Below are 26020 nucleotides of genomic sequence, written 5' to 3' on the forward strand. Positions count from 1 at the left end.
CAAGTTGTTTCATATGTTTTGAGTAATTGGGTTATTTTCTTTGCCCTGTTAATTTCATCCATTTAAAAATGTTCGAAATGTGCTTGTGTGCATACACTTGCCCCATGGTGCCTATGTGGCAGGGAGAAAACAACTTATTGGTGTCTACTATCTACTTCACCTATGTGAGTTCTAGAAATGAAATCCAGGAGTTATTTGGGTTTAAAAATTATTTATGTATGAGCTGGCATGTGGGTATACATATGCTACAGCCCAAGTGTAGAAATAAGAGAACAATTTGTAGAACAACTATGAGTCTCCCAAAGATTAAATTCAGGTCATTAGCCTCAGCAGCAAGCAACTTTACCCACTGAGGCCATTCTCTAGCATTCATTTGTAGTCCTGAGAAAATGTTATGCATAAGTGTTTACTACTCAGAATAAATGAACACATTCCCCTCAAAAGAGCAGTATATTGTTTTCATTTGCAAATAGCATTATTCAATTTTTCCTGTTGTCCTCCATCCTTAGATGACAATATGTTTATAATCTGAAAAAGAAGACAATATTTTACTGATGTATTGTTTCAACTAATCTTATTTGAACATCAGTGAGATGGCTCAGTGGGAAGTCTGTAGTGTTCAAAGCTGGCATCCTGACCCTGATCATATAAAGATGGCCAAAGTAGACTAGACACCACAAAGTTGTCTTCTACTCTTAATCTGTCATGGTCCAAAAATCCATAATTACATTTTACACGCACACACACAGAAATAAAAAAAAAATCTCATGGCTGTTGAATTATATAGAATCTCTAGATAATTCGATACTTCAAAATGAAGTGCCAAATGGTAACTAATGGGAACAGGAAACATAGACCATCAAGTAACATATACATATCCATAACACATTAAACTACATCGTGAGATATACAGTTGACTGCTGATTAACCTACTTCATTATATCTCTAACACATAGATTGTGCCGCGCCAACCCTGACCAGCAGGAATTAAGACACGGAACAACCAGTTCCTTCTCACAGCAGTTTACTCAGGATGCTTAGCAGTTGGCAGTCAAGATGGCAAGCCTGCGAGCCCTTCCTGGGCGCAGCTTATAAACCCTGCCAGGAGTCCATGAACTCATGCCACGTGCACCATACAGCTGAGGTCACTAAACAGTAAAACAAGCTATGTGGGATAAACAATATATTTATCAGAGTGTGCTTCAGCTGTTACAGGCTTTTGAAAACCAAGTCTTTCATCAGGGTATATGGTTCCAGATGGCTGCAAAGTTGATCTGGCCGCTTTCTACTAAAGTTGGCTCCCAACAATAGATGAACATGCTACCTTGGATACACTACTACACATATTAGTGTTTTTTATATTCCCTTATATTAAACATTTCAATCCCAACATTGTTAAAAAAAAAGTTGACAAAACAGGACACATTAGGGGTACATCTACTACTCTTGGACTTGTACCCAGAAGGCTGGTACATGAGAATCAAGAGTTCAAATACAACCTTGACTAATTACTGGCATCCAAGCCAAACATCACCTCCAAAGAATTTGTGAAAATATGAAAAACAAAATGAGGAACAACCACCCACCACCCTTTCACAAACACCTTTACTTGAAATGTATAATATTTCTCTTATATGAGTTCTTTCTTATTTCTTAGCATCACAGTGATTTATAAAGCCTTTAAAATATTTACAGAGTTAAAGACATAGCCAAGCAGTAAAGACAAGGTCATGTTTTTGACAAATCCCTGTAAATCATGCTACAAGATACAGGGGATCAAGACAGACAGACAGACACACACACACACACGATAGAGATCACATAATTAAAATGCAATGAAAAATTTAAACAAATAATTTTTACTCATGAATGTTTTTTATGTAAGCACTCATTCCTTTAAGTCAGATGTTAAGGCACCTAAAAGGTTACCTACAGTTTTTCTTCATCATGAATGGTATCAGAACCCCAGCACATAGGTGTGAAGTTAGAGAAATCAATGCTGCTCAGTTGGTATTATTTTGGAGGGAAGATTTAAGAAATGTTGCCCTGATGAAAGAAATACATTACTTGCAGTCAGCTTGAGAGTTTAGAGCTACACACTATTTCTAGGTCTGACTCTAATTCATGCTGCATATTGAGGATGTGAGGTATATGCCTCCTCTTTTAGCTGTCATGTGTGACACCTGTTGCACTGCCACTTTCATGGTGATCCCATAGTCCTCTGGAACCATGAGTCAAATTAAACTATTTTATGAGTTGCCCTAGGCATTATGTTTTATTACAGCAACAGAAAAGGCATTGATACACACCTATAAACTTTTACATCTGGATGAGTTATTTCATGTAATTGAACAGAATTGTGAAATCTAAAAGAGCTATCTTTTCATTTAGATTCATAGTGCTATTATGCATATAAATTCACAAGTATAAACAAAATAAAGAGAAACATCATAATGCTTGAATTGTTGACACCTGTCAGATGTATTTTCCAGAATAATCATGTGCAACTGGAGTATGTTGGCTAAAGTTCTTATATAATCCTTATAGATCCCCTACAGTATGAATTCTTTCAGATCCCTAAACACTACTATGATGTGTGAAGCCTTTAACAGATTGATTACACACCAAGAGTTTAGATATTGAATAAAGATAACATGAAATCCAAAGCTTTACCACACTGACTACATTTATAGGGCTTCTTTGCCAGTATGGCTTTTTCTCATGATTTCTGCTACATGAACTACTGCTACATGTACAGGCTTTACCACATTGCTTACATTCATATGGTTTCTCTTCAGTACATGTTCTTTTATCTAGTCATAAATGTTATAAAAAGGCTTTATCACCTTGATTACATTTGTAGTGTTTCTCGCCAGGATATGTTTTTTTATACATTTGAGAATAACTGTTCTGAGAAAAGGCTTCCTAATATTGAACTCCATTTATAGTTTCTCTCTTTTTCTTTTTTTATATGTACAGAAATTTATTATGTTTTCAGAAGATTTTCAAATATATTTACATCTACTAAAAACATTAACTGGAAAATACCTAGAGGAGTTAGTTGTGTTACTTTTTGCTTTCATTTCTTGAGACTAAGCTGAACTATAATGGCCCAATCTTGCATTGACCTTTTAGCCATCCTTCTGAATCAGCTTCTCAAATTCTAAGATTATAGATATCAAGTACCATGTATCCGTCCAAAAGACATTTTTTTATCAGATATTTTATTTATATTTCAGATGCCATCCCCTTTCCCCAATTCCCCTCCCTAGAAAACCTCTATCCCATGCCCTTTCCCTTTTTGCTTTTATACAATTTTTTAAAATGTTAATCAAAGGCTTTATAAGTTTGGTAATGCTCAATCAGAAGTGTAACCCAATACCCAACCTAGATATATCAACTATCTTTGTCTGGTGGAGACACATGAACATCTGCCTCTATGCCCCCCTCTTTCTCTCTCTTTCTCTCTCATCACCTAGCTTCTCCTCTCCTTCTTCTCCTCCTCTCCTTACTCCTCTTCTTCTCACCTTAGCTCCTCCTACATATCACCCTTCCTGTTAAAATAAAACTTTTCTCTCAAAATACAATTAGAGCATAATAATACCAATTTGTACCAGTGAGGTACAAGATAGTCCTAATACCCAGTCCATCATTTTGTTGACTAACCAGAAACTCTGTCATCTCTTCTAACTAAAACACTTAGTTCTGAACCTGGCTTTTTTTCTCGGCTTTTGAATGAATGTCAGCTGAAAACCATCCACTCAAATCTTTACTCTCAAAGTAAATAGCCAGGATTGGCTATGAGACTATAAATTTTCAACCCCGTCAGAAATCCACAATGACTGAGTTAACTGAAATTATGGGAAGCACAAAGCATAGTTTCTAAAACTTAGCCAATTTATAGAGACTGCTGAACACCTGGACAGTCCCTATACTACAAAACGTTGGAGTATCTGATCTTCAGCCTTCTGGCCCAGGATAATCTGACAGACCTTAGTGCTGCAGAATTATTAAGGGCTGATTACTCTGTCTAGGCAGATATAATCAGTCAACTATTCTGCAAGTGTGTCCTTTTCTGGACAGTAATTTGTCTGTAGATGGAAAGAGGCAATTCTTGCTCAGTGGCTGTCTCACCACAACTGGAGTAACTCCAAAGATGCTCAATTTCTTCTTAGAATTCAAGACAGGAAGCTGTCGGGAGCAGACAAGTCTCTAATCAAAATGAACATTACTACAGAAATGTTTGTAACGTCACTTCTGTGGACTTCTGACGTTTTGAAAACAAACTATCCATGTAAGGTAATCTGGACTGTTGTCTGTTAACTTCTCTCAGCTATTTCTAAATAAAATATGGAAAACATCCTAAGCAAAGAATTCTCAACTGAGGAAACTGGAATGGCCGAGAAGCACCTGCTCAACATCCTTAGTCATGAGGGAAATGCAAATCAAAACAACCCTGAGATACCACCTCACACCAGTCAGAATGGCTAACAGTTTCTCTCTTTTATGTATTCAAATATTACTGTGATATGCAAATGCTGTGAACAAGTATAAGAAAATTGTCCCAAGTATAGCCATTTTGTTATCAGACTTCATTTAATCATATAGTGAAACTAAATTCACATTCCCAGAACATGAAGCTGGAGACTTCCTAATCACTGAGAAGCTTCCATTATTCATCTTTGTTCCTCGAAACATCATGACTGTTCCTAACCATGGTTTTTATTTTCCAAAACATATTGACTGTTCTTGACAGCTTTTGTTATGCATCTTTTGTTCCCCAAAACACAAAGCCTGTTCCTAACTACAAAGAGAAAATGGATATAATTTTTAGACTGTAAAACCGACATTCTGCCATCAGTTGACAAAGATCAACTACATAAGGAATACTTCTAGCCCTAAATCTGATTGGTAGAAAATCATTGCTGTAGCTTGACACAGATGTTTGTGGTTTTCAAGCTTTAAAGTCTGGTACCATTCTGGCTCAGGCTTAAAGTTCAGCTCTTGAGTATGTTCTGTGGCCCTGATTGATCAGTAATGGCTTGATTATAATAAACTGTCATCAGCATTAACCTGATTTTTTAGTTGTGTTGGATCTAAGTGGGCCCCATAACACAGACTTTACCACATTGCCTATATTCAAGGAATTTCTCTCTAGTATGTTTACTTTCATGATGATGAAGACTATAAAATCATGCAAAAGCCTTCATCATATTAAATACATTCTTGAGGTTTCTCTCGAGTATAAATTCATTTATGCCTTTGAAGATTACTGTGACATACAAAGGCTTTACCACATTGCTTACGTTAATGAGGTTTCTCTCCAGTATGTATTCTTTCATGTCTCTGAAGATGACTGTGATATCCAAAGGCTTTGCCACACTGGTTACATTCATAAGGCTTCACTCCGGTATGTGTTCTTTCATGCACTCGGAGACTACTGTCGTATGGAAAGGCTTTACCACATTTATTACATTCATAGGGTTTCTCCCCAGTATGTGTTCTTTTATGTATTTGGAGACTATTGTGCTGCGAAAAGATTTTACCACACTGATTACATCTGAAGGGTTTCTCCCCAGTATGTGTTCTTTCGTGTTTTCGGAGACTACTGTGATATGCAAAGGCTTTAACACACTGATTGCATTCATAGGGTTTCTCTCCAGTATGTATTCTTTTATGTTTTTGGAAACTACTGGGACATGCAAAGGTTTTACCACATTGGTTACATTCATAAGGTTTCTCTCCAGTGTGTGTTCTTTTATGTATTCGGAGTTGACTGTGTAGTTTAAAAGTTTTACCACACTGGTTACATTCAAAGGGTTTCTCTCCAGTATGTGTTCTTTCATGTATTCGGAGAGTATGGTGGTCTGAAAACGCTTTACCACATTGATTACATTCATAAGGTTTCTCTCCAGTATGTGTTCTTCTATGTCTTTTAAGATGACTCTGACTTGCAAAGACTTTACCACATTGATCACATTTGTAGGGTTTCTCTCCAGTATGTGTTCTTTTATGTTTTTTAAGATCACTCTGACTTGCAAAGACTTTACCACATTGATCACATTTGTAGGGTTTCTCTCCAGTATGTGTTCTTTTATGTTTTTTAAGATCACTCTGACTTGCAAAGTCTTTATTACATTGATTACATTTGTAGGGTTTCTTTCCAGTATGTGTTCTTTCATGCACTCGGCGACTGCTGAGACATACAAAGGCTTTACCACACTGATTACATTCATAAGGTTTCTCTCCAGTGTGTATTCTTTTATGTATTCGCATATAACAGTGCTGTGAAAAGGCTTTATCGCATTCCTTACATTTGTAAGTTTTCTCTCCAATGTGAGTTCTTTCATGATTTTCATGATGTGCAAAGGCTTTACCACATTGATTACATTCATAGGGTTTCTCCTCTGAATGGGTTATTTTATGTCTTTGGAGAGTATTATGTTCTGAAAAACCTTTACCACATTGAATACATTTGTAGAGTTTCTCTGCAGTATGTATTATTTTATGTATTCCAAGATGGCAGTGATATGCAAAGGTTTTACCACATGGATTACATTCATAGGGTTTCTCTCCAGTATGAATTCTTTTACGTATTTGGAGACTACTGTGATGTGCAAAGGTTTCACCACACTTAAAATCTTCATAGGGTTTCTCTCCAGTATGACTTCTTTCAGGTCTGCAAAGATAATTGGCATATCTGAAACCTTTACCACATTCATTATACCAAATCTTTTTATCTGAATGAATTAATTTTACAATCTGGTCTAATTGTAAAGAAAAATCAGATCTTAACATTTTATCACTTTGTTTAATGTATCCCTTCATTATGGGTTGTTCTGGATCTTTGAAAATACCTATGATCGTAAGAGCGTTTATTACATGGCTTACATTTATAGCATCCTTTTTCTCTATGATGGTTTTCACATATTTGAAGAGAACAGTAAGAACTCAGAATCTTACCACACTGATTACATTCATAAATTTTCCTATAATGTGAGTCATACAACATTTGCAAAGTGAACCAGGACAAACAGAAGAATTTCCACATTTCTAGTGCTCATAGGGATCCTCTGCAGTGTGAGTTTGTGACTGTATTCCCAATGAACTTGGAAAACTAATTAATTATAAACTTGTATCACGTTCAGAAAATCTACTCAAAGTGGGGACCTCTAAGAGGACTAAGTCAGGCAAACTCCATGACAGGCTCCAAACCAACAGTTTCTAAGACTAGGCCTAAGTTTTTGTTCCCCAAACTGGACAAATCTAGGCAAGTCAATTATTGGAAAAACCATAGCTTCCATGGGCAATAATGAGCTGTCTCATCATTTGGCTGGAGGCAAAAACAAATAGTCATGTGAATCAACAACAGTTCCTCAGCTCCCCCTGGAAAGTCCCTGGAGCCCTAGCCAGTCCCAGAGACATGCATACCCCTAGAAATACAGACAACCAATCAGGATAAAGGTTACCTACTCCTCCCTGAAATCTCCCAAACTGCCTTTAAATTAAGCCTGTGAAGCTCACATCTCTGTCTTCCATTCTGATGAATGGTAACCCCTTCATGCTGGATTTCTGCAGAATAAACTCTCTGGTTTTACATACTATTTGAGTCTGGGATATTGTTCTTTGGCCAATCACAGACCCTCACACCACTAGATATCTTCTAATTATTTTTGGAGAGAGAAGTACATTGCTTCTTTTAATATCTCTATGCCCACATGGCTTGCATTCACTGTGACACATGATATATTTATTGAAAGAATAACAAATAAAAGGTTTCCACATTGCAGTCCCATAGTTCTGACTTTTTGTTCCTCATAGACATGAGGACATAGTGATTAAATTTTCTCCACAACAACATTCTTGACTCTCATAAACTACCTGTCTCACCAAACTCTGTAACATTACTACAGGAAGAAGAGTAATACCAGCTTTAATATGGACTATTTGATTATCAGAAGGTTTTGGAGATATACTTATTACCTATTCAATTACAATAAGTATTACAATTCAATTCAATTACAATTCAATTACAATGAGTATTATAAGACCAAACAAATTGGCAGTTTTGCAGCATAGATCTAATGGGGCTATGATTCAAACAGTGATGTCTGCTAAGGCATTGTTCCTTTGAATTCTTTCTTAGAGGAATGATGTGCAAACACGAATCAAATACCTAATACTGGGATACATGATATCATGATTTGAATATGCTTGGCCTAGGGAGTGGCACTATTTGGAGGTGTAGTCTTGTTGGAGTAGGTGTGTCACTGTGGGCATGGGCTTTAAGACCCTCATCCTAGCTGCCTGGAAGTCAGTATTCTGCTAGCAGCCTTCAGATGAAGATGTAGAACTCTCAGGTCTGCCTGCACCATACCTGCCTGGATGCTGCCATGCTCCAGTCTTGATGATACTGGACTGAACCTCTGAACCTGTAAGCCAGCCCCAATTAAATGTTGTTGTTTTAAGAGTTGCTTTGGTCATAGTGTCTATCCACAGCAGTAAAATCCTGACTAATACACATAGTTTTGTGAGAATTTAATAATCATTAACACAACTTAAAGCAGTGCTTTTTTTTTTAAATGCTGCTTTTTAAAAAAACCTCTAAGACACAGTAAAAATTTCTTCAAAGGCACAATTGTATTAGCTTGTATATGAAAATTACCTTCCATGTCTTCTCGAACTTTGAAAATGTTCTTCAATATTATGGTCTTCCAAATCATAACCTAAAATATAGTATCAGAAAATATATGCTATATTATTGGAAATTAGGCAAGATATTTATTCACCTCATTTTCCCTCATTCTCAATTGAAGTTACAATAAAGACTCAATAACAACAACAAAAACCAGTTGTCCCTTATTTTCAAAAGTAAAAGAAGAATATTTACTGTTATACCTATAGCAGTGAGGTTCCAGTAGGTCTCCAGTATCACATCCTTGTAAAGACTCTTCTGAGAAGGATCCAACAAAGCCCACTCTTCCAAAGTGAAGTCCACATGTACATCATCAAAGGTTACTGCATCCTAAAATATCCCAAACATGTATATAACAAAAAGGTTGTTACTGGCAACGCTGTAAATGTATACTACATTGACAATATTTTCTTATAATTCTGGTACTTCCAACACCTATTCCATAATGGATGTTATAATGGAATTGCCAAGTAATTTTAGAAGGAAATTGAAGAAGATAGTGACCTTTGACATTTCTGTGTCCTATGAATAAGATATAGTCTTGTGAGAGAAATGCCTACTGAGAGAGAGGGGTTGGGGGAGAGGTGCAAAAAAGATCAACAGTAGTGAGTACATATTAGAGAAATGATTTGAATAATTACTAACAACAAAAAATATGGGTAAGCTGGGTATATTTGCTTATGCCTTTAATATCAGCAATCAGGAGCCAGGTAGATGTATCTCATTGATTTAGATGCCAGCCTAATCCATATAATGAGATACAGTACATCCAGAGGTACATATTAAGACCCTGAAACCCCTGAAAAAAAATCAATTAAACAACCAAAAGAGAAAGAACTCAGGGGTCTTTACTGAAGTTCCTTCAAAGATTTAAGGTTGAATACAGTTCTGTATTCCTCTTCCTGAAACTTTAACTGCCCCAGTTTAAACTGTAACATTAGTAAGATCTTACTAATAGGAAATGCATGTTGACACGGTTATAAATGGATGAAATATTAGCAACATAAATGTAGATCATAAATTAGCAACATAGGGCAGGAGGGATGGCTCACCAGTGAAGTGCTCTTGCTAGTCTTGCAAATAATTGGAATCAACTGTCAGTACTTACAAGATGGTTAATAACTATCTACTATTCCAGCTTCAGGAATTCTGAGGTCTTGTTCTGACTACTATGAGGAATAGGCATATATCAGGTACATAATTATACTTAAAGGCAAGATACTAATATTCATTTTTAAAAATTTAAAACAAACATGACAGGTAGGAATAATGTCACACACATCTGCAATCCAATGACTCAGAAGCCTCAAGTACTATTAACATTATTATATGCTGTTTTGAAAAACAGAATATACTCTGTCAAATTTAAATTTTAAAGATGCGGAGGAAGATCAATACAACAGCATATGCTTGACCTGTACAAAAACCAACATTCCAGGGCCATCAGCTAATATACAAAAGCAAAAACAAAGTCAGACATGTTGGCCTTCAGAAGTCTAAAGCCAGGAGTTCTAAGTCTGCCTGGTCTAATTTCTACTTTGAAAACAGGGAAGGTTACACAGAGAATCTTTACCTTCAAACAGAAAAACAACAAAATCAAAAATATCAAAACATCTGGCTAGCAAAATACCTTATCGTTGAATAGTAATTGCTTCTAATATAACTTAGTTGATTTAAAGTTATAGTCTACAATGGTGAAGGCATGCCAGCACGAGAAGGAAAGTGGCTGATCAGTTTCACCTACAATACAGTCTGACATAAAGGAAATGGGTTGAATTTATTGACATTCAAATCTCACCCCCAATAAGGAATTTAGAATGGCTCCTACTACAAAAGCTTCCTCAAACTCCCCTCCAAAAAAAAGAAAAGGGGAGTGGGGAGGGAGATGAGTACTCAAAGACATCATACTATCTGAGAGCTTTTTGATTCAATCTACTATATTCTGATTCTGGTCACTATAGGCTCATGGTAATCCCATGATAAAAATAAATTTATTCTAACTTCAATGATCCTCATACTCTGCAACAACTCATATACTGTTCAAATATCCAGAGTTTCCTCTGACACTCAAGACAATTTCTTAATTGCCATATCTTGTAAAATCAGAAAACGACACACAATGGCACAGACTACCCCTTCTCATTCCAATAAAAAGGAAATGTGCGTATAGTAAAGGAAGACTGAACCAAGGCAACAAACCCAGCAGGGCAACATCATATCCTGTAGCTCTGTCTCAGACACATGGGGCTTCGGTTTCAAATTGATAAGCTGTCCCTAACCCTGCAACTTCTCATACATCTCTCGGTTCGCTTACTTCTATTCCCTACATGCAGCTCTCCATGGCAGATGCCTTGTAGCTTGAGTATCTCAACAGGCTGTGGTCTCAAAAGGTAACCAAGGATTCATATCAGTTTCATCCCAGGAATGTTTACAGTCTCTTCACTGGAGCTCTGACTCTGTCAAACATGGATGGAGGCAACTGTGCTGAACGGAAACCACAGAGGAAGAATTTATGACCTTTGAGTTTTGCATCTTTCTTGTTTCCAGAATCGGCACAAGATGAGTGATGCTGTCCATTTGACTTCTAAATTGAAAGGGGCCTTGCCACACTTGAACCACAGTTGCAGCAGATTTTATATGAAGTTCTTTCCTGAGACTAGGAGTAACTGTCTCTATTTTCTTCCATTTATTTAATGCTTGGCAGTATTACCATTAGGGCACATACTTCTCTTAAATTAAGAGTAATTTAATGTAGGTCCCCATTAGGGATCTTCTCTTTAATGGTGATAACCTCCTTGAAAATGTCTGGTTCTGCTTTAGCACTTGACTGCCATTTGAAACTACCTAGTGCTGTTTTTCTTTACAAAACATAAACTGTATTATTTCTGTCCCACATGTTGCTTTTTTTCATCATAGTCCTGAGTCATTAGTCATAGCCATCCAACAGATTCAGTATTTTGTCTATGAAATCAGTCTATTATTTTTTAAGTCAGCTTTACTCAACTTCTTAGGGCATGAGCTGAATAAGAAAGATTTGGGGCCAAAATATCACATAAATGACCTCAAACTAAATTTTTCATGGAGTCTATTTTTTCACTGAAATCCTATGACATTGACTTTTTCTGTCTGCCTTTTTCTCAAAACTCCGATCTTCCAGGTCCTACACGAACAGCCGACTAAGCTCTGGGTCCTACAGGAACAGCCGACTAAGCTCTGGGTCCTACAGGAACAGCCGACTAAGCTCTGGGTCCTACAGGAACAGCTGACTAAGCTCTGGCTACAGCTTTTCATGCCATTTGCCACTTTAATTTCTAATATTTTTTTCACATTCTTCCAAAAAGAGAATATTCCAAGTTTCTCTCCAGGAGCAAAATCACATTTTACATATTTTTTGTTGTTGTTGTTCTAACTTGTTACTCTGTTGCAGTGATTGAATCCTCTAAGCAAAACCAGGTTTTTTTGGACGGTTCTGTCAGATCACTTTAGATCCTAGAATAGAAATTTGTGCTATAAAATGGGCAAACACTGTTTCCTGGCTTGGTCTCTTCCTTGGTCACTGTCTCATATGCTCAGGTAGCTTTCCTATCCAATCCAGACCCACTGGCTTATGGATATTGCCACCATCAGTGGAAGAGCCTTTCCACATCAATCATCAACCAACATAATCTCTCACAGACATAGCACCAAGCCACTCTGATGGGGGCACATCTTCAACTGAGGTTACATCAGATGACTGTAAGCTCTGAAATGTTAAGAAACTAAAGCTAATTAGGCCACAGAAACGATAATATATGAGAAAGTTTTAACCATATGCCACTCAGGCCAGAAGACCAGGTAGGCAGGCTGTCCAGAGATCTACCAGATTATATGTTACTCCAGACCAAATTTTCAAAATTGCTGCAAGTACTGGACTAGATTACCCGAGGCAGCTTCCCCTCTCCCATGTCTAAACCTCAAGCAGATTGCTAAGATTATCTCTCCATGACCTCCTAGTCCCCAGCCTCCACACTAGTAAGCATTCCCACAGGAACATACCCACCAACCAGGTCAGTAAAAGAGGCAACACTCAGCCAACATGCTTTCAGAAAATTTAGAGAGCAAACAGAAACCCAGGGGGTAAAATAGTCAAACAAGACAAACACAGAAATCAGCACCTAGACCGATAATCATCCCAATCCCAGATGTCTAGACACCAGAATAGAAACATAATCAATCAAAGGCAGAGAAATATTTCACCAACAGAGCCAAGTTATCATACCACAACAAGTCCTGAATGTTCCCACGTAGCTAAAAGCACAAGAAAAACACCTTAGAACCAACTATATGAAAATGATAGAAGAGACTCTTAAAGAGAAAATAGATGAATTCATTAAAAAAAAAAAAAAGGAAAGCACAATCAAACAATAACAAACACTTGAAGGAAACACATAAAACAGTTCAAGACCTAAAAACAGAAATAGAAGCAATAAAGAAAGCACAAACTGAGGGAATCCTGAAAATGAAATCCAAAGATGTTTCACAGAGGCAAAGTTCACTGACAGAATAGAGATAGAAGAGAAAATCTTGGACATTGAAGATAAAATAGAAGGAATGAATATATCAGTCAAAGAAAATGCTAAATCTAAAAATTCCATGGACAAAACATCCAGGAATTGTGGCACATTATGAGAAGACAATAACAATGAATAACAGGAATACAGGAAGAAAAAAAAATACCAGTTCAAAGATCCAGAAAATACTTTGAGCATATAAAGGCATATCTACTAGTAGAATTATACCTGTCTTCTCAATGCAGACTCTAAAAACCATACATGTACTGCAGACTCTAAGAAACTACAGAAGCCAGTTCTGACTCTTTTTTTTTTTTTTTTTTTTTTTTTTTTTTGGTTTTTTTTCGAGACAGGGTTTCTCTGTGTAGTCCTGGCTATCCTGGAACTCACTCTGTAGAGTAGCCAGTTCAGGCTGGCCTCGAACTCAGAAATCCGCCTGCCTCTGCCAGTTCTGATTCTTATACCCAGAAATTTTTCAGCTGCCAAAAAAATGGTGACAATAAGACACTCTGTGATAGTCAAATTTAACAATATCTATCTGCAAATACACCCCTATTCAAGGTGCTAGAAGAAAAATATGCAATCCAAGGAGGTTAGCTATATAAATGAAAACACATGAAATAAATAATCTCATATCATCAGCAAGACAAAAAGAAAGGAATTGCACACACACCACTACCACCACCACCAGTGAAATAATTGGAATAACAAATCACTGCATTAATTTATTTACTTGTTCACTTTCCATCCTGATCATAGACCCCCTTTCTCCTTGTCCCACCTCACACTGCCCATTCCACAATCTCCAACTCCCTTTACCTCTGAAAAAGGGGAGCTTCCTCCCAGGGAACCAATCCGACTGGCATTCTCAGAGGATGTATCTATATGGATACAATGCAGGCAGGCCTGCCTTCCTCCTTCACCAACCTTGGATCCTCAGGCTGTTTCCATCTGTCAGTTGGGTTTTACAGACAGAAGTCCTCTGAGAGGCTCCACCGAGTAGCTGACTGAAATAGATGCAGTGACTCACAGCCAAACATTAGATAGAGCTCAGGAAGCCTTGTGGAAGAGTTAGAGGAAGGACTAAGGAGCCATCGGAGTCAACTAACCTGGACTCTTGGGGGTTCACAGAGACTGAACTCTCACCTGCTTTTGAGACACTTTTCCTATTGAGTTGCCTTTCTTCAGCCTCTACAGTAGGTCTAATGCTTTGTCTTTTGTATATTGCTTTGTCTTGTTTGGCTGTCCTCTCTTGGAGGCCTGCTCTGAAGAGTAGGGGAAGTGGATCTGGGGGAGATGGGAGGTAGGCTGAAGGAGTGGAGGGAAGGAAAATTGGCCAAAATATACTGTAATGAGAGAAGAATCTATTCCAATTAAAAAAAAACCATTAATTCAATTTTCCCTAAATGAATGTACAAAGAATGGAAGCAATAATGAACCAAGAGGAGTGAAATCAGAAGATAGGGAAGGGATGATTCTGATAGATACAGGTCTCATCCTGTTTGTGTTCAGGATGGTCATCACACAGGAGCTCACGACAAGTTCATTCTTGGGCCCTGTCTAGACATGTGAAATCAGCAGCTATGCTTTTAGTAATGTGAAATATGTATCATATAGGAAACAAACACAGGTCATTTTCTTGTGTTAGCTTTCAGTAGTTTAGATGGTGAAATTACAGAGGTTCCTACTCCTTCCATTCTAAGACAGTATTCTTGTTTCTTTTTAAAGAAAACTAATGTTTGAAAAACTATTCAAATAATAGAAATACATATATTCTTATACAGTATTGCTACAGAAATTATATAATACATTAAGCATATAAATGTGCTATCAAACATATAAATAGATACATTAAACATCAAATATATGATGCATTAGACATATAAACTCTTATATAAAAACATTAAATGTTCAAACAAGTTCTCCAAAGCAAATATAAGTGTTACCATCTAAGATGGACAATTTGATTAGATAAAAAAAGAGAGATCTGTCACTTGTCTAAGACTATTACATTTTTGTTAAACTAAAATTTTTTGTCATTATTTAAATTGAAACAAAACAAGTCAGTCCAATTCTTAACCCCATTTTTACTTTTTCAAGTAAAACTCATTGGCAGAAAGCTCTCATACCATCCAAAAAAAGGGACTTTCTCCATTTTTACAGTGTGCCATAGTAGCACATTTCCTTCTCATCTCATCAAAAGCTTGAAACTTAAATTTTTCCTCTCCATAATCCACTGAGAAGATGGTCAGGAAAAAACCTTTGAGGGTGATTGCTTTGGCTAGATTCTATATTCTTTCTGCCCTTCATTCTCAATTAAATCATACTTGGTGCAAGAACCTTTATGTGACCATAACAATGTATTCACTGGAGTCATCTTTCTATGGCTTTGTACATTATGTCAAATCAGTTTTAGTTTCACAAACTTACTGTAGTTAACTAAATGAATGATTATGTAGAATAACATCTTTTACTCTCTTATACCATAGAAACACCACCATTAAAATGATGTATATTAAAAAAAAGATGTTGGTATGTTCAATTTACACTGTAAATTCAATTCAATCCAAAGGAAATTCCTAACAATTTACAGCAGGAAAGCTGATTCCAAAGCTATATGCCATGAAAATAAAAAAAATAAAAACACAAAACCTCAGAATTCTCATTAGGATTATAAAGAAATATTATACATATTGATGCAATGGGAATCTGTATTTACCACAAAGCTACAACAATGAACAATGCATAAAATATTTGTCAAAGAATAAAAAGATGGAATGAAAATACCAAAACCATAATCCTAAAAAATATATTCAAGCTTTCCTTAAAACACTTGTAGACTTAAAACACTTAAAACCTGGTAGAGGAAACTCTACCAGGAAAAATGTAATTTGACAAATGTTTCCTTTGACTGTATGTGTATACAAATTAAACATAGACTTCACAACTATAAAAAAATAACTCAAACTTACCCCTAAACTGTTATATTTCTGACCCTCCAGCTACTGTTGATTTCTTTTACAGAGAGAGCCCCATGCTCTACAAGTCTCTTTGGTAATGGAGGTGACCAGAAAGGTGAGGTATGCCTTGGCAGGACCTCCTTCCCCTTGGGGCTTCAAGCAAACATAGCCCCACTAAAGACAATACACAAAACAGTGTTGAAAAATAATTTAATGTCTGCTTCCTACCACATGGATTATGACACAAGATGAGGAATCTACCCTGTCCACCTACTCAACACCATGCACACCTACAAAACCTCTGCATCTCAGAAACTCCTTTTCTACCCTGGAATTGAATGTCCCTGGATACCACTGTGGCTGGTGGGAAATGGAAAGAGATTAACTCTAAGCAGGTATTGCTGAAGGATGATCCCCATCACCCACTTTCTACCAGTATCTACACTATCACACCAAATATCACACCAAACTGAATGTGGAATGCAATGTTCAGAACTTCCAGAAACCAGACCTTCAGTTCTCCAATCTATCTTCCTACAGCTGAGAAATAAGTTCAGCAAAGTTGCTGGATATTAAATTAACTCAAATAATTCAGTAGTGTTCCTTTATACAAATGATAAACAGGCTGAGAAAGAAAGTAGGGAGGCAAAATCCTTCACAATAGCCACAAGTGATATAAAATATTTTGGTATAACTCTAACCAAGCAAGTGAAAGAGCTGTATGTCAAGAACTTCAAGTCCCTGAAGAAAGAAACTGAGGAAGATCTCAGAAGATAGAAAGATCATGCTCAAAGATTCGTAGGATTAGCATAGTGAAAGTGGCCACCTCACCAAAAGCACTCTACAGGTTCAATGCTATTTCCACCAAAATCTAACACATTTTTTTAAAGACCTTGAAAGAGCAATTCTCAACTTTATATGGAAAAACAAACAAACAAACAAAAAACCCAGGATAGCTAAAACAATCCTGAACAATAAAAGAAATCCTAAAGGAATCACCATCCCTGATCACAAGGTGTACTGCAGAGCACTAGTGATAAAAATGACATGGTATTGGTTCAGAGACAGACAGGTTGATCAATGGAATTGAATCAAAGACCCAAAAAGAAACCCATACACCTAGGGACACTTGATTTTTGACAAACAAATCAAAACCATATGATGGAAAAAAGATGTTTATCTTCAACAAATGGTGCTGATCTAACTGTATGTCGGCATGCAGAAGAATGCAAATAAAACAATATTTATCAACCTGCACAAAACTCAAGTCCAAGTGGATCAAGGGCCTCAACATAAAATTGGACTCACTAAACCTAAAAAAATAAAGAGAAAGTGAGAAATAGCCTTGAACACACTGGTACAGGAGAAAATTTCCTGAACAGATTTTCAATGGCTCTAGCTCTAAGATCAACAATTGATAAATGGGATCTCAAGAAAGGGAAAGCTTTTGTAAGGCAAAGGACATTGTCAATAGGATAAAATGACAGCCTACAGATTGGGAAAATCTTCACTAACCCTACATCTGAAAGACGGCAAAGTATATATCCAAGATATATAAAGAACTCAAGAAGTTAGACTCCAACAATCCAAATAACCCACTTAAAAAGATGAGGTACAGAGCTAAACAGAAAATCCTGAACAGAGGAATCTAGAATGGTTGAGAAGCATTTAAAGAAATGTTCAAGATCCTTAGTCATCAGGGGAATGCAAATCAAAACCCTGAGATTCCACCTTATACCAACCAGAATGGCTAAGATGAAAACTCAAGCAACAGCACATGCTGGCAAGTATGTGGTATAAGAGGAAGACTCCTCCACTGCTGGTGGGATTGCAACCTGGTACAACCACAACGGAAATTAATCTGGAGGTTTCTCACAATAGTGGAAATAGTCTTACCTGAAGACCCAGCTATACAACTTCTGGGCAAATACCCAAAAGATGCCCCACTATGTTCATAGAATCCTTATTTGTAATAGCCAGAAACTAGAAACAGCCCACATGTCCCTCAACTGAGTATCAGATAAAGAAATTCTGATACATCTACACAAAGGAATACTATTCAGCTTTAAAAAACAAGGACATCATGAATTCTACAGGCAAATAGATGGAATTAAAAACATATCATCCTGAGTAAGGTAATCCAGTCTTAAAGGGACAGGTATGGTATATACTCACTTATAAATGGATATTAGCCATAATGTACAGGGTACCTTCCTTATATTCCACAGACCCAAAGAAGTTAAGGAAGGAAAGCCCAAGTGAGGATGTTTGAATCTCACTAAGAAGGGGGAATAAAATAGTCATAGGAGGCCGAGGGAGGGAGGGAATAGAGTGGGAAAAGGGAGAGGGAGGGGAACTGGGGGCAGGCAGGATCAGGTGTACAGGAGAAACAGGAGAGAGTGAGTGCCAAAGGGACAGGAGAATGAATGGAAGTCTGCAGCTGCTAGGGGTGGGGGGAATCTCTAGGAAGTCCCAGAGATTGGAAATGGGAGAGGTTCCCAGGATTCAATGTAGTAACTATAGCTAAGATACCTAATAGTGGGGACATGGAACCTGAAGAGGCTACCTTCTGTAGCCAGGCAGGACCACAGTGGAGAGATAAGAACAATAGCTGACCCACAAAACGTTCAACTTAAAATGTGTCCTGTGTAAAAGAAATGCAGGGACAAAAAAGGAGCAGGTACTGAAGGAATGACTAACCAATAACTGGCTCAACTTGAGACCCATCCCATGAGCCAGCAGCAATCTCTGGCACTATTAGTGACATTCTGTTATGCTAGCAGGCTGGAGCCTAGCATTTGTGTTCTCTGAGAGGCTCTACCCAGCAGCTGACTGAAACAGAAGCAGATACCCACAGCCAAACATTGAACATTGAGATCAGGGACTCTTATGGAAGAGTTCGGGGAAGGATTGAAAGCCCTGAAGGGGATAGAAACTCCACAGAAAGATCAACAGGGTCAACTAATGGACCTCTGGGAGCTCTCAGAGACTTACCCACCAACCAAGGAGCATACACAGGCTGAACCAAGGCCCCCAGCACATATGTAGCAGGCATGCAGCTCAGTGTCCATGGCTACATTTTCTGGCCTCAATGGGAGAGGATGCACCTAATCCTGAAGAGATTTGATGTGCCAGGGTAGGAGGAACCTGGGGGCATTTGGGGCAACCTCTCAGAGGCGAAGGGAAGGTGGATGGAGGAAGGGGTTCTGTAAGGGGGGACTAGGAAGGGGTAGTGTTTGGGATATAAATATATAAATAAATACGAAATTTTAAAAGTACTGTTATACTCTTGTTTTGGGTGCAATAAATTCCTGGATTGAAAAATAAAAATAAAAATTAATATCAAAAATGTGTTTTTAAAAGATAAATATATTTGATAAATATAAATATAATTATATTTATAACATAAATATAATTATATTTATAATATAAATATAATATACTAACTTTGAAATACTCCCTGGTACTAACAGAGCTAAACAGAGAATTCTCAACTGAGGAAACTCAAATGGCTGAGAAGCACCTAAAGATATGTTCAACATCTTTAGTCTCATCAGGGAAATGCAAATCAAAAGGAACCTGAGATTCCACCTCACACCAGTCAGAGTGGCTAAGACGAAAAACTCAGATGACAGCAGATGCTGGCAAAAATGTGAAGAAAGAGGAACACTCCTCCATTGTCGGTAGGATGGCAAGCTAGTACAACCACTCTAGAAATCAGTCTGGCGGTTCCTCAGAAAATTGGACATAGTACTACTACCTGAGGTATATACCCAGAAGATGCTCCAACATGTAATAAGGACACATGCTCCACTATGTTCATAGCAGCCTTATTTATAATAGCCAGAAGCTGGATACAACCCAGATGTCACTCAACAGAGGAATGGTTGCAGAAAATGTGGTACATTTACACAATGGAATACTACTCAGCTACTAAAAACAATGACTTCATGAAATTCGCAAGCAAACGAATGGATCTAGAAAATATCATCCTGAGTGAGGTAACCCAGTCACAAAAGAACACACATGGTATGTACTCACTGATAAGTGGATATTAGGCAAAGAGCATGGAATACCCATGATACAATTCATGGACTACATGAAGCTCAAGAAGAAGGAAAACCAAAGAGTGGATGTTTCAGTCCTACTTAGAAGGGGGAACAAAATAATCCAGGGATGTAGAGGGTGGGAGGGACTTGGGAGGAAGAGAAGAGGGGAAAGGGAAAAAGAATCAGGTATGGAAGGAGATGAGGGTGGGGGGTGTACAGAGGGTCAGGAAATTCAACAGAGGTGTGTAGCAATGGGGAATTGGGTAGCAACCAGAAAGTCCCAGAAGCCAGGAAAGCAAGAGCCTCCAAGGCCCCACGGGGATGACATTAGCTGAAATACAGCACAAAGAGGAGGGAACCTGTCGAGAACATATCCAAAGGTCAGGCATGAACCCCCGGTTGAGAGATGGGGCCACCCACCTGCCATGGACCAGACTCAAACAGAAGCAACAGTCCAACAGGAACAGGCAAAAGGAGCAGTGGGCAGGGATTCGGGAGGTGACAGACAACACACAGGGTTGGAGCTGAATGTGTTTTTACTGAATCAAAGCAGCAGATTATATAGACCAAAAATTGGCAATGATTACAAAATATAAGATCAAGTGGTTACATAAAGGTCAGACAGAATCCTAATAAGTTTTTAATAATTCATGTGAACTTTAAGCAGTTAAAGATAGTCATTGCAATAGTCATCCCTGGCCTGCAGCCTTTACTTTCTGTTTCCTGGTTTTAGCTAGCATAGTGTCTTTTCATTCTGTGTCTCTGTTCAAAGACCTGACCATCTGTTTTATACCAGCCTAAAATCCACTCCTTTGCTTTTTCCTCTGAACATCATCCTCCATTCCTAGTTTAAAGGCATTTCAACATGTATTTACTTAGCCTTAAACATTTGTCCCTTGAGACTATCCTGCTGTTCTTTACTTAACAAGCACCAAGGAGGATGGGATCTTCCTAACCTCTCCAAGAAAGACAAACTAAACCAAGAGACATGTTTACCTCTTACATTATTTATCCTGTCTCCATTCCTGTAAGCTCCTGTATAAGGAAGAGGGTTATCAGTGGACTCTGGAATTTTATCTTTCCCCTGAGATTTCAGAGGCATCCACAATCTATTCCTTATAACATAAACCGGACCCTTTTGAGCCATAATAATAAATGTCTTTTTCATGGAAATACTATTTTCATTTGCCTTTTCTTTGAAAAGAGTTTTCTGGAGTTTTAACAAATAATTCGCTTTTGCTGCAACTGGTCCCATATGCTATTCCTTCCGTTTAGGTTTTTTTTTTTTTTTTTTTTTTGTATTCTGATTTAATCATCGCTTGAAGGACAGGAGGAAGTTTGGCAACAAAAGGAGGAACTGTTCTTACAAGTTCCTCAATATACAATTTCCAAGGAACATGACCTTTTTGAACATGGAAGCAACTTCCACTGCCAATCCTGACAGCCGCAACACCAGCACAAAACACAGTCATCATAAGAACTGCAGCAATGCTCAAAAAGATACTCAATGCACAGGTTTTTCCAGGAGGCTGAGTTCCTTGAACTTTATGCCTCAATCTGGTGACCAGGTCACCATGCAGACTCCACTGGAGTTGGCATGACACCCCTCCCCCCCATCTCAGAAATTTTAACCCAGAATTGCTCCTGTCTAAAGAAAATACAGGGACTAAGTGGAACAGAGACTAAAGGGAAGGCCATCCAGAGACTGCCCCACCTGGGGATCCATCTCACATGCAGACACCAAACCCAGACACTATTGCAGATGCCTAGAAGTGCTTGCTGACAGGAGCCTGATATAGCTGTCTCCTGAGCCAGATCCTGACCAATACAGATGCGGACGTACACAGCCAACCATTAAACTGAGCATGGGGACCCCATGGGGATGTTAAGGCAAGGACTGTAGGAGCTGAAGGGGTTTACAACCCCATAGGAAGAACAACAATATCACCCAACCAGACGACCCCCCCCCCCAACAAAGCTCCCAGTGACTAAACCACCAACCAGAGAGTACACAGGGGTTGTCCATGGCTCTACCTGGATATGTAGCAGAGGACTGCCTTATCTGGCATTACTAGGAGCCCCTTGGTCCAGTGGAGGCTTGATCATCCAGGATAGGGGAATGCTAGGCTGCTGAGGCAGGAGTGTGGGGGCCTGGGGGGGGGGGGAAGAGGGAGAGCACCCTCATAGGGACAGTGGGGGGGGGGGATAGAGGCTTGTGGAGGGGAAACTGGGAAGGGAGATAACATTTCAAATGTAAATAAAATAGCCAATTAAAAAAAAAAAAAAAGAAATACTCCCTGGTAGAGAGTCTTCAGTAAGATACTATTTGACCTTGCCCCTATGTGCAATGTTAGCTGCCATATGAAATAGCCTGTGTCTCAAATTTCTGAGCTCACTTAACTGAGGCAATGAGGAGTTTGCATATCTGCATAGAATAGTCCCCTTAACTGAAAATTCAGTTTTCACTGGCTCAAGCTAACGTACTCAAATTTTACAACCACCAGTCTGGTCTGTTTTCATTCACATGCATGATAGAAAATTACAAAATAACTCAACCCTGCCTAAATCAGGTCCTTCTTCAGAATGGTGCAGCTGACTCCCTTAAACAGTAGTCTCGTTTCTGCCTACCCCATTTCACCCTGCAGTATACAATAAACTGTTCCTCCTATTCTGATCCGAAGATACACGCCATGTTCCACATGCAAATCCTTTTCCTGTTAGTGCAATGGACATGATTCAAATGGGTGGTTTTTAAGGACTCTGTTGTAATGAAGCCATTTTCCTTGAGAATTTAGGGAATTTAAACAGGCAAGGTCATTGCCCTGGGGATCAACTGACTAGGATCAGGGTGGCCTGGGTCAAAACAGCTTGTCTCAGAAACATTTTTCTTTTCCAAAAGGCTGAAGATGCACCTGTCCTAGAATCTCTCCCCAGGGGAAAAAAATCACTCCACACACAATTAAAAGAGAAGAAAAACCTCTTTCATGACTGCATGCATTCAGCTCTGGCTAAGGGTAAAAGAGGAACCATAGAACAGATTCTGTATTTCACATATGCCATCACCCTTAATCCTCTTTAGGTTCAGGTCCCCAGGTTATGTTTTGAACAATTTAAATATAAACCGGAAACTGCCAAGTCTTGCCACTTAGACAGACAGGAGATCTACATAGCAAAGATATCCCCAGAATTATTCCTTTAAGTACACCAGTGTCCCCAAGCCACAGTGACAGGCCCTCAAAACTAAATGACAGGATGCTAAGTGGAAGGTTCCAGACAAAAAAGATAGGAAAAGTAGAAGATAGAAAGTATAAAAGCTGGGGTGAGGAGATCTTATACACGCTGTTTTATGCCAAGTAGGCTTCTTAGCAAGAATAGCATCTTGTATACTACTTCCAGGGGGAAATGGGAGACTTCTTTGTAGTCAGCAGAAAATATCATACAAAGGGACTTATCAGGAGTCTAATAAACAACACTGGATAAGGGTCTCTCAAAAACACTACTGAACAAGCCCACAGCAGCCCTGGGACTGAGAACCACAGCCCAGTGTGGTGGGAAGAGCTAGGTTCTCAAGATCTGAAGCAACCTCTCCCGAAAGGCAGTGGCTCCAGACCGCTACCACTCTCCCAAATATAGTCATGGCTTCAGGGAATGTCTTAGTTAGGGTTATACTGCTGTAAACAGACACCACGACCAAGGAAACTCTTATAAGGACAACATTTAATTGAGGCTAGCTTACAGGTCCAGAGATTCAGTCCATTATCAAGGCAGGAACATGGCAGCATCCAGGCAGGCATGGTGCAAGGAGGAGCTGAGAATTCTACATATTCATCTGAAGGCTGCTAGCAGAATACTGGCTTCCAGGCAGCTAGGATGGGGGTCTTAACCCCCAAACCTAGTAACATATCTACTCCAACAGAACCACACCTTCTAATAGTGCTACTCCCTGAGATGAGCATCTACAAACCATTACAGAGAAGGAGCTCAATTATTTAAATCAGGGCCTTAGGTATAGCTGTCAAGTCTGAAGCCCCAGGCTGTTACTAGCTCTGACAGGCATATTCCTGGGCATGAGAAAAGGCTATGTCATTCTCCATACATGAGAGCCTGCCTCATGGAAAGCCTTGCTTGATCAAAACCGCCCTCAACACAACCGTGTTTTTCCTTTTCAAGGAGTTATCACCTGGTGTAGTCTTGCCCATGTGGTAGAACAAGAAAAAAAAATACACCTGTAGGGCACATCAGGTCTTAATGTTGGTTATGACCCTGTAATGCCTCCTGGGCAGCTTGTTAGAGGACTATTCTTGGATCTGACAATGGACCTAGCGGCTGGTTGTAAATCAGGGGAATCTCCTTTGCTATGGTTTAGAACCAAATTTCAGGACAACCCTGGTCAACTAACACGTGTATCCTAGCATCTGAATCTCTAACAGGCCTGATTAGCATACTACTTCTCTGTAGGGTGTCTTAGCTTAAATGTTATTTGATGTCACGATTTCTAAGCATTGGTAAACCCTTTACATCATCTTCTCTTCTACATCACAGCTAAATATTGGAGTGCTTCTACCCAACACTTGAAATATCTTGTAGAACCTCCACAAAATTACCTCCAAATGGATCTTACACCTAAATGTCAAATGCTAAGGGCAGACCATGTAGAAGACACTAAAGAAACTAGGGCTATTCAAGTTTGGCTTCCGGCCAAGGATGTGTCTACACACAAAATCCTGTTTCAAATACACTGATCCAGCCCCCAAAGTGAAGTAATTCCGATACCACTGCCAGGTCCAGGGAGTGACTAGGTCCACGAGACTTCAGAGGGGACTGCAACAGGCTGCCGCTTCCCCACCCAGCTCCAGGAAGGACCCACCACTCCAGCTCCCAGCTGCTCAGCCGCCTGCTTCTCCCCTTCGCGGGCAATGAACTTGCGCCCGCGGTGTCAGGATTTTGGAGCTTACCTGATCTCCCCTCACAGTACCCAGCAGCAGCACACACACAGAGCACAGGACACCAAATCATTCAAGTCTGCTCGGCTACAGAACGGAACCTGCAGCAGGGCACTCGGAAAAAAAAACAAAACAACAACAACAAAAAAAAAACCCTTCCTCTTTTGACTGGCAGGAACGCCTATCGGCCCTGACCGGCCAATACGTCTTTTACAGCTTGAGTACCTCCCTTAGGGTTAGAGTGTGCGGAAGGAACAGGGCATAGTATTCCTGGCCCAGGCTTCCAGTCCGGGGCCAGAATATTTCCAGATATGCAAAGATCGGCATTTCCGTAGCACTTGTGGCTGTCCTCCATTAGCCTGTCTTCCCCCTCAGCCTCTGGGGAGGACCCACCACTCTCGCTCCCACTGCTCTTCCCCTTTGTGGGCAGTGACCCTGCTCTTACCATGCTGTGACCGCAGAGCTTGCCTGAGCTCCCCTCACCGCACCAAACTGCAGCACACAGAGCGCGTCACTCTGAACCATTCGAGCCTTCCGAGGGGAAGAGCTGAACTTGCATCCGGAAGAACCCTCCTTCTCTTCTGACTAATAGGTCTGCCTGGAGATCCTGATTGGCCAGTGAGTCTTGAGTGACAGGCGCACCTCTCTTAGGGTTAGCGTGTGCTGAAGAGACAGTGCACAGTGATTCTTCCTGCCAGGCTTGAATCCCAGGCGGGATCTTTTCTGGATATGCAGAGATTTGCATTTCCGTAGCATTGTCTTCCAATAGCTTGTCCTCCAATAGCTACCACAGCCAGCCCTAGAGCGGTCCCACCCACCACGC

At 39.2% G+C, this 26020-nt stretch overlaps 1 protein-coding gene across 1 annotated transcript; it reads right to left on the minus strand.

The window, feature by feature from the left end:
- Positions 1 to 392: 392 nt before the first annotated feature.
- LOC143438114 (uncharacterized) lies at positions 393 to 25786 on the minus strand. The gene is given in 5 exon segments (XM_076923695.1): positions 393 to 5312; positions 5314 to 6679; positions 8666 to 8726; positions 8899 to 9025; positions 25643 to 25786. Coding segments are annotated over 5 exon segments (1677 nt in total). The 5' UTR covers positions 25646 to 25786; the 3' UTR covers positions 393 to 5192.
- Between the last annotated feature and the right edge of the window lie 234 nt (positions 25787 to 26020).

Source organism: Arvicanthis niloticus, chromosome 24, assembly GCF_011762505.2.
Source record: "Arvicanthis niloticus isolate mArvNil1 chromosome 24, mArvNil1.pat.X, whole genome shotgun sequence".
Classification (NCBI taxonomy): domain Eukaryota; kingdom Metazoa; phylum Chordata; class Mammalia; order Rodentia; family Muridae; genus Arvicanthis; species Arvicanthis niloticus.